General features: G+C 35.7%; 1 protein-coding gene across 4 annotated transcripts in view; it reads left to right on the top strand.

The window, feature by feature from the left end:
- Positions 1–7,644, top strand: part of tmeff2a (transmembrane protein with EGF-like and two follistatin-like domains 2a) — an 88,049-nt gene extending 80,405 nt beyond the window's left edge. For 3 of the 4 annotated variants that reach the window (XM_051119577.1, XM_051119575.1, XM_051119574.1), the window contains exons 8-10: positions 66–189; positions 4,178–4,336; positions 7,245–7,644. In XM_051119577.1, coding sequence (XP_050975534.1) covers positions 66–189; positions 4,178–4,336; positions 7,245–7,341 — 380 coding nt within the window. In that variant the 3' untranslated portion in view covers positions 7,342–7,644. The other variant, XM_051119576.1, reaches the window with a different exon arrangement.
- The last annotated feature ends 5,523 nt before the right edge of the window (positions 7,645–13,167 follow it).

Below are 13,167 nucleotides of genomic sequence, written 5' to 3'. Positions count from 1 at the left end.
ATTTTTCCTGTGTTTCTGAAGTACCCTTGAATTTGCTGTTCTGACCCACTGTGTTTGAATTATAGAGGAGAAGCCTGAGGTCTCAGAGGTGGCGAGAGGGCTCTACATCCCCTGCCCTGAGCACTATAAGAACTATTGTGTTCACGGAGACTGTGAATATCCCAACATGCTCTCAACACCGTCCTGCAGGTACACACACACACACATGATGTGTCTGATCATGCCAGCGTATCCTGTCTACAAAAATACATTGTGAATCAGTGTGTGTCCAGGCACAAACCTTTTATGATTGTGTATGTAACATTTTATCAAAGACCTTTGTCTCCCCCTAGTGTTCAAGCTAAGAAAGATCCTTTGAAAAAATGTTTTCCAAACACTCCCCTTTTTTCAGTGTTAACACTCTTTAAAAATGCTGGTTTGTTTCAACACAGCTTTGAGTCTAATGTGGACTAACCCAACTGTTGGATTACATTTTTAAATAAAATTTTCAGCTCAAAAGTTGGGTTAGTCTATATTTGACCCAACCTATTTTAGCATCATTGAAATATTATTATACACTAACAGTCAGAAGTTTTTGAACAGTAAGATTTATGTTTTGTTTTTTTTTTTTTTTTTTTTTTTTGGCTCACCAAGCCTGCATTTATTTGATCCAATGTACAGCAGAAACAGTAAAACTTAGAAATATTTTTTTTATTATTTAAAATAACGATTGTCTATTTTAATAGATTTTTAAAATCTATTTTATTCCTGTGATTTCAAAGCTGAGTTTTTAGCATTTACACCAGTCACATGATCCTGATTTGCTCATTTTTGTTGTTGTTATTATTATTATGAATATTCAAAACATTTTTTCAGGATTCTTTGATGGATGGAAAGATCCAAAGATCAGCATTTATCTGAAATAAAAAGCTTTTGTAACATACCGTTCAGAAGAAATAAAATCTACTTAATTAATGTGCATAATAATAATAAATGTTTTTTGAGCAGCAAATCAGGGTATTTTTTAAAGTAATGATGCTAAAAAATCAGCTTTGAAATAACAGGAATAAATTATATTTCAAAATATATTCAAATGGAAAACCATTATTTTAAATAGTAAAAGTATTTAAAAATGTTACCATTTTTGAAGTATTCTGAATCCAAAAAATGCTAACTTGGTAAACAGAAGAAACTAATTTAAAAAAAAAAAAAATATTGTTTGAATGCTTTTCATTTTCATTTAATGTTTTTTAAGTTTGAATAATTTTGTTGTGTATTTTTATCATTTTTATTCATTTTTTTTAATTCCTAATTTTTTCATTTTTATTATGGTTTTAGTTATTTAGTGCTTTATTTGCTTTAGTTAAAAAAGACATGTTTTAATCTTGGTTTAATCTTCAGTTAACTGTACTAACCCTGGTCTTTCATTGGTAGGACAAACAGATAGTGCCGTCCCAAATCTCCAAACATCACTGAGCATGTTTACAGGCACACCAATATGCTGATAACTCACAAAAATCAGCTTATTTAAATAACTGTTGTTTGCATGCAGACCAATAACCTGGTAATGCAAGTAAACCGTGTTTATAAGACTTTATTTTAAAAAAAATCAGTTTACTTCACGGTAGTGATGTCAGAACGTAATAATCTGAGTATCTAACTCTGAGTATTTAATTTGTTATATCGGTTGTCATGTTAAATAAATCCTTAAAAGCCGAAGAGTATTGCAAAATGTCAGGCGGAAACTTACCGCTCATATATTGTCATCTCAAGATGCAGCATTTTGATTGTACCACTTCTACTTCTCCTGCACGAGATATATAAAAAAAAAAAAAAAAAAAAAAAACATTTTTGTAATTCTTTGCGTCTGTAATATTTCCTTCCATCTGGATGCACTTAAAGGAGAAGTCCACTTCCAGAACAACAATTTACAATAATTTACTCACCCCCTTGTCATCCAAGATGTTCATGTCTTTCTGTCTTCAGTCGTAAAGAAATTATGGTTTTTGAGGAAAACATTACAGGATTTTTCCGCATATAATGGACTTCAGTGGTGCCCCCGATTTTGAACTTCCAAAATGTAGTTTAAATGCAGCTTCAAAGGGCTCTAAATGATTCCAGCCAAGGAAGAAGGATCTAGCAAAAAGATTGGTCATTATTTTTGAAAAATTTAAAATTTGTATACTTTTAAGCACAGAAGCTTTTGTAACACAGGCTCTGGGATGTGCATTCTTAAACGATTCATTCATTTTGAACGAATCTTTAATGTGACTCGGGAGTGATTCGTTCAGTCGTGCATGCGAAACATCGTATTAGGTTCTGTACTGGAATTAGTTCACCTGTTTCGAGTCGTTCGTTTATCTTATGGGGCTGTCACGTGATTTTGCTAAAATGAACGAACTGACTCGAAAAAAGATTTGTTCATTTTGCTGAACGAGACTCAAAGGTCTGAGTCGGTAAAATGATCTGAACTTCCCACTGTGAATCACATCTTTGAATCACCACAAGTTCATCGTCTGTGTACTCTGGCTCAAAAAGGAAGAGTATGTCATAAAACTCCTTGTTATACTTGTTATTTTCTCCTACAACTTCAGAATCGTCCGACATCGTTGTACCTTCTTGTATGTAAACTGCGTTTGACTTACTTGCACTTTCTTAGTCTTTGGGCGTTTGCTTTGTAAACACTGGGTCTGTAGTTCTGCCTACGTTCACATGACCTTCCAACGTGATTCAATAGTATGTGAACGCACATCCCAGAGCCTGTGCTACACGAGATTTTGTGCTTAAAAAGTATACACATTTTTATTTTCTGAAAAAATACAAAAATACAAAAATAAATTACAGATCGTTTTGCTAGATAAGACCCTTCTTCCTCAGCTGGGATCATTTAGAGCCCTTTGAAGCTGCATTTAAACTACATTTTGGAAGTTCAAATAAAAATAACTGAAATAATTTCTTCACAACTGAAGACAGAAAGACATGAACATCTTGGATGACAAGGGGGTGAGTATATTATTTGTGAATTGTTGTTCTGAAAGTGGAGTTCTCCTTTAAATTTGCAGTAAGGATGCGTTCCTGTTAGAGATCAAACATGTGCACTTCAATAAATTAACAGAAAGCAAATTAATGCGTTTAAATGCTGAACAAAATCACTGTAGGGGCAAAAAACTAGCAGTGACGAATGGTTTGTTTAAAGGGGACATTGGATGCCCATTTACCACAAATTGGTATGATTCTTTAGGGTCTTTATGAAATGTCTGTAACGTACTTTGGTTAAAATTCCTAAATGGTCGTGTAAAAAACCCTTTTTACCTTGTCAAGTTAGCTCTGTTCACAATGACCCGTTTCGGTGCATGTCTCTTTAAATGATAATGAGCTACTGCAAACTCCGCCCTCTCTTTCGTTTTTTTTTGTGTGTGTATTCCGTTACCATCAAAATTTTTTTTTACATCCAACTACAAAACACCTGCATTGCTTATGAGACATTGTTGTCACTGTAGCTACTTGAGCGCAGAGAAAATGGTGGTTGTGGGCGGAGCCTGAGCAGTATGACATCATACTGCTCAGAAAATCAAAACAACTTGATAATTGAGACTGTTTAGGTTTTTTGCAGCTTAAAAAAAAACAAGTAAATGGATTTTTATCATTGTTGGGTGGTTGTGTCCAAACACTGCTGTAAGACACATTTATATGCAAACTACATGTAAAAGTGAATTTTGCATCCGATGTCCCCTTTCATTGCAGTCGGCTTATTAAGCATAATCGGGTTAACAACATGCACATAAACACACTAATTGTTTGATTGTTAAATTTTTTAAGGAATTTAATCTACAAGTCATTTCTAGAGCTTAAACTGGGACAGAAGAAGATTTTAAACAGAAATACTGCACACATCAGCTTATTAAAAAATAATTGGCTGTTCAAGTTGTGAAACTCATATTAAAGTCACCGAAAAACAAAGGAAAAGGTACTGGAGAGAAATAATAAGACAGAACTGGAGAGTCTCTCTGGCAGATGCTGCAGTAAAACAGCAGGTGTTTCTGAGGAAAGACTTTGAGAGTAAGAAACACTGAGGTGTGTGTGTGAGCAGAGATATTACAGAGAGAGTAGACTCTTTAAAATAACCACAGAGGACTAAAACACACACACATTTAATCTAACAAGGATATAACGCAGTGTTTCTTCCTCTTTTCTTCAGCTGTCACTCAGGATTCAGCGGTCCACAGTGTGACACTAAGGAGTATAACGTGCTGTACGTGGTGCCTGGCTCTGGAAAGCTCCGCTACGTCCTCATCGCGTCTGTCATTGGGGCTCTGCAGGTGGCCATCATATGTGTAGTGGTGCTGTGTATCACCCGGTGAGTATAAACACATACCACAGCATTATATCACACAGGTTGTGCTGCTGCGAAGGAAAGCAGAGGACAGCTACCTCCTGGGTAGATCGCACACACTCGCAGCTCTTTATAGAATGAGAGTTCCTGCCAGCAGGAGTCTGCAGAATAACACACTTTACACTCCATGAAAAGGTCATTGTTGAAGGGAGTGTGTGTGGGGTAGTGAAATCTAAATCACTGGCAGCATTAAATAACTCACCAATCTACTGTAATATTCACTTTACACACCAGAAAAGTAAATGTGTTCAATATGTTAATGGATCGTTAGAAGTAGAAGTAGATGTAGAAGTGATTGGTGAATTATTAGATATTAGATACTTTTATTTAGCAAGGACACATTAAATTAAACAAAAGTGACTGTAAAGTAATTAAAAATGTTGCAAAAGATTTTGAACTTTCTATTCATCAAAGAATCGCAGTTTCCACAAAAATATTCAATAATAATAAATAATAAACAAATATTTACTACAGGGATTGTTCACCCAAAAATGAAAATTACCCCATGGAATTTCTTCTTTCAGATGAATACAATCAGAGTTGGCTAAACATTAGCTGCGTCCCAATTCAAAGACTGCAGCTTTCGGAGAATGGATCCTTCGGAGGATGCGGCCGACTTGGCCTACGAAGGACACTCCCAGTCTAGCCTTCGCAGGATTTCCTAATTGCGGCTTCTTCTGGTGTATCCTTCATTTGCCGGCAAAACGGAGGGTGCATTTCAAGTCGCGTTCGGTAGCGCTTTTTGTCACGCCGCGGTGACGTAATCGGCCTTTAAATGCAGCCTTCGGAGGATGCATCGTGAATTGGGACGGTCTTCATTGCGCCACTGTGACGCAATCGACCTTCAAATGCAGCCTTTGTAGGACCCGGCCTCTAAATTGAGACGGCCTTCGTCGCGTCGCCGTGACACAATCGGCCTTCAAATACGCACTTCGAAGGATGTAGCCTACGAATTGGGACGCAGCTAGAAAATAATGTCTTGGCTCTTCCAAGCTTTATAGTGAATTGCTGTTGAGATTTTGAAGCCCAAAAAAACTGTATCCATCAATGCTTTGTGTAAGAAAAATATCCATATTTAAAACTTTATAAACCATAATCCTCAGTGGAGGATGTAGGCCTATCGTAAGCTCCGAATAAGCTTGTTTCAAGCTTTTTTAGAAGTTTTGTTTACAGCAAAGAAAAACCGCGTGGCTTATATCAAAATCCTCTGACATTTTTCTTTACAAATCCTCATTTTGTACTTCTAATTTGTGACCAGTGTTTTTTTTTTGTTGTTGTTGTTGCTCTCTCACCTCTGTGCTTCCGCATTCCTCACCATGTTCGCCTACGTCCAACATTATCCGCTGGAACGCCACTCTCACGTGAACGCGCGTACAATAGTTAGTGGAAGCTACAGATTACAGTTTATAAAGTTTTAGCCATGTGGAATACTTTTTATGATGGATGGATGCAGTTTTTTTGGCTTCAAAATCTCAGCACCCATTCACTGCCATTATAAAGCTTGGAAGAGCCAGGACATTTTTTAATGTAACTTCAATTGCATTCTTCTGAAAGAAGGGTCGAAAAATCATGGGGTAATTTTCATTTTTGGGCGAACTATGCCTTTAAAAACCAAATCAACATATTAGAATGATTACTGAAGAATTAAGTAAGTACCAGAATTAATTACATTTTTTTTAAAATACATTCAAATAGAAAACAGGTATTTTAAATTGTAATATTTCACAATATTACTGCGTTTATGATTAAAGAAATAAAAGACTTCTTTCAAAAACAGCAGTTCCAAAAAGCCTGACATTTTTGCACTAAACAAAATTGCACAAATAAGGATTATTTCTTCAAATAATAATAAAAAATATAGCTGCAAGCAGTGATTACTAGGGTTCAAGAGCGTTTTAGCATATTAGGAAAAAGACATTGCATATTATTTAGCAAGGGTGTACCCACCTAAATCAATGGTTAAAAAGCATTTTTGGCAAATCCAGGTAATTTACCATAGAAATATGGTGTTTTTTAATGTTTGTGACTGTTATAGTGCCAGCTTTGACTGGATCCCCTTAAAACTTTGCATGCTTGTTTAGAATCACCTGTCGCATGTGTTTACCAGTTTTCATGAAGCTTTGAGTTTTCCTTTAGGCAAACGATTTGATTGACGGTGGTGGTTCTAGAGGCAAAGTTGTCTGAAATGAGGAGTTCTATCGTATGATAGGAATATCGTGCATATGTGTGAAAAACCATGCAACGTACCATCATTTACAGTCTTTAAAAATGCGATAGGTCCTATCCAAACTCATGCCATTGTTTGAGCAAATGTTGTGTCATACCCACTCGGACAGCTCAAACAGCTCAGCTTGCAATTCCATTTGGTGTCGCTAGTGGCACAGAAATTACCCACTCAAACATATTACAGTCAAAATAATGAATAGTACTTTTGACAAATATGTTATGAATAGAATCATAATAACATTACTTAAAGACTCCAGTCAAAAAGTATTTGTCAGTATAAATTTGTATGGACCAGAGAAATATATACAGTAGGATTCATTGTTAATTTAGCTTCGTTGTCAGTATTCATTTATCCATTCTCTTCTCCAGTAAAAGAAACAGCCCCTTCAGGGCAAAGAGTCTGTGAGCTGTTGCTTAAAGTCATATCGGTGGAAAACAGTGATGAATACTAATGCAGAAGAAAAACATCTGATCTCCGAACTCTAAATAAGAAGCTATTTTTGTAGCAAAGGCTTTTTTAAGCTCTAAAAATAAAAAAAAGTTTTTTCCTTCCAGGCATTGTTTTGATTAGAAATAACATGGAGTTGTCTGGTGGAGGAAAGTTACATGTATGATAAGGATGTTCTTTTGCTTCCTTCCTCTACAGGAAGTGCCCACGGACCAACAGAATTAACCGACAGAAGCAGAACACAATGCACTACAACTCTGAAAACACCCTGCGCGCCTCCACCCGCCTCATCTGAGCCCGTGAGCAGAGAATCATGGGAAACGTAGTATGGACAGAGGACAGAAAATAAGAAACTCGCTCTCCATCCCCACAGAGACACTACATCCTGCTGGATGGAGGGATGGAGGGACGGAGGACGATGGGTTCTACACACGATGCCTTGCACCTGTGGCACAGGACACAAAACAGAGAATTTTAGGACACCATGATAGGACAAGTCCTGTTATTTGGTTATGTATGGGTAATATTTCCAATAGTTAATTTGTTTGTCTTGATGGGGTCCTTTTTCTGTAATGTAAATAAATAATTTATATCACAAGGCACAGTGTATTTTCTTCACTTTTCTTTTTCTTTTGTGGATGCCATGATTTTTAAAGAATATGAGTTAAAGGTACATTAGATTTATTTAGCTATTTTTAATGTTTGGGGTCCCAGAGAGTCCAATCATGTAAACTATTGATTCAAAAAATTGAAATAAAAAAAAGAAGAATCAGCAAGGACACACTGATCAAAAGTGACAGTAAATACATTTCCAATGTTACAAACAAAAACAATTTAAACTAATGTTGTCCTTTTTCATTTTTTATTCATTAAAGAATCCTGTAAAAATGTATATGTCACAGTTTCCACAAAAATTTTAAGCAGTGCAAATGTTTTCAACACTGATGATAAAACATTAAGAAATGTTTCTGATTTCTGAAAGGTCATGTGACACTAAAGGCTGCTTTGCCAACACAGGAATAAAAGACACTTTAAAATAGAGAGTGGTTGTTTTAAATTGTAATAATATTACACAGTATAACTGTTTTTACTGTATTTTTGATCACATAAATGTAGATTTGATGAGGTCTCTTTCTAAAACAATAAAATAATAAGGGTGATTTTCGAAATTAACCTATTTTCCTCTCAAATAAGACTATTATCCAATATAATTTTAATTATGTATCACTATACATTTGTTTTCTTTGTGTTCAGTTGTACCCCAGCAAAAACAGAAAAAGTTGCAGAGAAAAAAAAAGACAAATGCACTTTCATTGTGTAACTTCAAACAAGCTAGTATAGACTGATGAGTCCTGGACTTTAGGAAAAGGGCTTAAAATGGCTGAGATATAAAATAAAATAAAAATAGAGAGAATATACTGACCTCTAAAGATCATTTGGAGGACAGATGGAAACCCTTTAGGACTAAAATATTCCGGACATTCCTTGTCTGCAGAGGTTCTTCCCATTTCATACCCAGACTGGTCCAGTGGAGTCCCTGCACTTCCTGTCCTGTCTGACAGTCTGCGTGCCACAGGGTAAGAGAGAGCCTTAAGCATTCATTAAGCAGAACCTTTATTCTCAGGCTCATGTGTTTTCAGCAGTGCAGGACTGAACTATAGCCTTGGTGATGCAGTAAAGTCTATGAATTTGGTATATGATTTTCACCTTGCTTTCTCTATAAACTAATAGAGCTCCAGTCAAACAGAACTAAAGTTCAAGAGGTACATAGTAGAAATACTCTGCATTCTCAGCAACACTGCATCAGCTGCCAAGCCACGTGAAGACAGCACTTATCTGATCAATTCCAACACATTCATAACACTAACAATTCACATATTCACAATCAATATGTTTGCTTTTAGTCAAATGCCATTGTTTATTGTATCTCAGTCTCAACCAGAAGCATTACACGTTTTGAACCAAACCAGAAATGGATGTCATTTAGCACGCAGTGACCATTTTACAGTGATTCACTTTTAAACCCTTGTTGGGAAGATGCTTAAACTGGAAATATTGGCGGCACGGAACGTAAACAATGCCACTGAACCGAATGAAACTCAATTATTGCTGCTGAAAATGATCATTGTCATGTTTTGGGTTGTACTAATCGGTCGGACTGGGAAAACATTTGGAGTAAGTTATTATAGACTAAGTTATTATATGACTATTTTGAGCTTTTCTGCTTAAAAAGTATACAAATTTGTAAAAAGAACTCATCAACCAAGGCACTCGAAAATCTTCTTAGTAGAAAAAATAAAAAGCCTTTATTCACATGGCTTTACAATTAAAAACATGCACCGACGCGTTGCGGCTAACTTGCCTTCATCAGGGTGTCCGACACCAGGGTGTTTTCTACTAAGAAGATTTTCGAGTGCCTTGGTTGATGAGTTTTTTTGAAGATATGTAAAGATTCCCGTGACCAAAGAGCACCGATTTAAAGACTTTATACCCCAGTAGCATCATGCATTTTTTTGGATTCATATACAAATTTGTATTTTTCGAAAAAAAAAAAAAAAGACCAATCGTTTCGCTAGATAAGACCCTTCTTCTTCGGCTGGGATCGTTTAGAGCCTTTTGAAGCTGCATTTAAACTGCATTTTGGAAGTTCAAAATCGGGGCACAACTTAAGTCCATTATACGAAGAAAAATCCTGAAATGTTTCCCTCAAAAACCATAATTTCTTTACGACCGAAGACAGAAAGACATGAACATCTTGGATGACAAGGGGGTGAGTAAATAATTTGTAAACTGTTGTTCTGGAAGTGGACTTCTCCTTTAAATCCATTAATGTTGAAGGCTCTTTTGACACCTGCTGAGGGGGCCTGTCCTGGCGGGAAAGTGACATCAATGCACACCCTCTCTATATAAAAATAGTAAACTATTTTTGACTCTTCTTGACGATATTTACCAAAAAAATAAATTAACATAAAACTGCCCGTTTTTCGAGGCCAAGAAATTTCATGTGTGTGGTTGGGAAGGCTTTGAGAATAACTGTTCTTTAGGGCCTTCAAGATCTGAGGGAAAATTGTCAAATTATCTCTCAAATGACTTTACTATCTATTTCTTTTTTTCATCGCTGGTCAAAAGGTCCCAGAGGCGAGAGAAAGAATCTGTCTGCTATCATTCGGCTAATGAAGGCTGAAGTCTTTTTCGTTCTCATTACTGTGATGCCACAAGCGCCATCTCTCACCAGGCACCGAACAATTTGCATTCACCTAGCAGTCAAACTGATGAACCTGCTACCAGCGGAGCCATCCAAGTTTCAAACAAAGGTAGCAATTAAATGTAACGCAGGCATAACTTTAGTGTGCTTTGCAGTGACATGTTTTTGCATACTCGGGAATTTTCCCATGAAGCTAAAACACAAATCATGCAACGAGTGACATCTCAGTAACAGTCAAGAATAATTTGAAACTAATAAGAAAGACGATCTACAGACGCTCATTAAACAGAATCAACAACAGGATGTTTTTACGTAGCTGACAAGAAACTACACATTACTGAGATGTTTTACTGTATCATTATGCAACTCAGTGCTGCATGTGTTCATTAAAGTGCATTTTTTACTACTGTCATAGGTGGTCTAAAAATATAATAATTTGTACCTATTATAACATACACTTTTTTTCTGCAAGTTTGTGGATTTATTTATTAACATAATTTTAGTTGTATTCAATTACGTATTATTTTTAGTGCAGTGAGTGCTTTTTACCTGCAGAGGTCAGGCCTCACTGCACTATATGGTTGGAACACCTTAAGAAAAAGGCTTTTTTTAATGGGATAGTTCACCCAAAATGTCATTTACTCACCTTAATGTCATTCCAAACTTGTGACTTTCTTCTGTGGAACATAAAAGAAGATGTTGACAGAAATGTCTCAGTGTTTTTGTCCATACAGAAGAAGCCAATCATCAAAAATGTTTGCTTTCCAACATTCTTCAAAATATCTTTTGTGTTCCACAAAATAAAGTAAGTCTTACAGAAAGATGAGTAAATGACTTTGCGTGAACTGTCCCTTTAAGTACATTGTGATTTGTTTTGGCATGACCTATCTGTTGATATCCGTGTGTGGATGTTGGGTCACTTGGGTGATGGTTTTTGCTTTGTATCTTTAATCTGAGCACACATGACAGGAGAATACACATACCCCACCAAACTACAACATAGTAAACATTAGCAGTGTTTTTCTTTGGCAGCCTAGGAGAGGGAGGCAATCGCCTGAGTCTCAGGAAATGAACGGATGTGGAAGATAAAGTTTATTTTATGTTAGATTTTTGTCCTTGTCCTTTAATAACACTCCCAGACAGATATCTAAGTTATGCATGTTATTCTGTCGCTATTGATTGTCGTTATCCAGAAAATGACCTCTGGTCAAAACAGAATAATGTGGCGTGTTTATCTTTGATATGAGCGACACACCAGATTTCCAGGTGAGGCATTTATTTCACAATGTTTACTTTCATGGTCACGGATCTATAAATGAATTAGTGTCTTTCCTTCTCTTTGTTCATTCAGACTATTGAGCAAGATTCAATACATTGTTGACATTCAGTATCTGACATGGATTTATAACCTGGAATAAATCATATGCTCAGTCAAGTAGTAATTTATTCCAATGATATTACAATTTATGGTTATGATTACTGTGAGCTGTCTGCTGGATGTCCCTTGTTTATTGGACTTCCATCCTGTACATCCAGCATTATAAGTATTGTAAAATATGTTGCTTGTTCTGTCTGTGAATAATGTGATAATTTTTATTTTATTTTATTAATTCTTCTTTCATTTTTGCACTAGTTATACATTCTTAAACAAATAAGTTCACCCAAAAAGTAAACTTTACTCGCCTTGTGTCTGAATTTCTAGCAGCTGTATGGCTGGACCGTATGATTCAGTGATTCATTAAAGATCCATGAAAATTCTGTCATTAATTACTCACTCTCATGTTGTTCCAAAGCTGTAAGACCTTCGTTCATCTTCGGAATGCAAATTAAGATATTTTTGATAAAATCTAAGAGCTTTTTGACCCTTCATAGACAGAAATGTAACTGAAATGTTCAAGAAAGGTAGTAAGGACATAGTTAAAACAGTCCAGTGGTTCAGTCGTAATTTTACGAAGCTTAAAAAAATTAAGATTGAACACTAATGTCACATAGACTATTTTAATGATGTCCTTTCTGAGCCTTGAACGTGGTAGTAACTTAGCTGAACTATTTGAACTATTTAATCTGTAGAACCCAAATATGCTATTTATCAGCACAAGCCAGTGTTATTTTGTCATTGAGATAATATTATATATTATAAAATATGTGTTTTATTAGTTTTTTAATAAACCCCGACCCTGGACCTTAAAACCAGTCATAAGGGTCAATTTTCAAAATTGAGATTTATCTGTCATCTGAAAGCTGAATAAAGCTTTCCATTGATGTATGGTTTGTTAGGATAGGACGATATTTGGTTGAAATACAACTATTTGAAAATCTGGAATCTGAGGGTGCAAAATATTGAGAAAATCACCATTAAAGTTCTTAGCAATGCATAGTACTAATCAAAAATTAAGTTTTGATACATTTACAGTAGGAAATTTACTACATTTCTTAATATCCTAATGATCGATAATTCTGACCCATACAATTTTTATTTTTGGCTATTGCTTCAAATATACCCGTGCAACTTAAAGGGGTCATCAGATGCAAAGTTTACTTTTTTTACATGTTTTTTTTTAACATTAATGTGTGTTGGCAGTGTATGTACAAATCTACCCTATAATGATAAAAATCCATGCAGTGATTTTTAATTAATCTGTAAAAATAATATCCCCTTTTTCAAATCGAGCCATTCTCAGATGTCTGTCGGTGTGGCCACTCCCACGATAGTTGATTGACATGAGCGTCTTACCTCAGACCCGCTTTAATAATGTAATAATGAACATAGTGGTCGTCATTTAGTCCCAACATCTGAGCCACTGAAGATGCAGTGGATTAGGTTTGTTTGTGAATAGAATGCGCCTCCCGATTTACATATGTCAGTCTATGTTCGTGCAAATCATTCGTGATCCAGCTTCACTTACAGCAGAAGTG

The sequence above is a fragment of the Labeo rohita genome, chromosome 9 (genome assembly GCF_022985175.1).
Source record: "Labeo rohita strain BAU-BD-2019 chromosome 9, IGBB_LRoh.1.0, whole genome shotgun sequence".
Taxonomy (NCBI): domain Eukaryota; kingdom Metazoa; phylum Chordata; class Actinopteri; order Cypriniformes; family Cyprinidae; genus Labeo; species Labeo rohita.
Note: the sequence above shows the minus strand (reverse complement) of the source record. Positions and strands in the feature narration are given on the sequence as shown.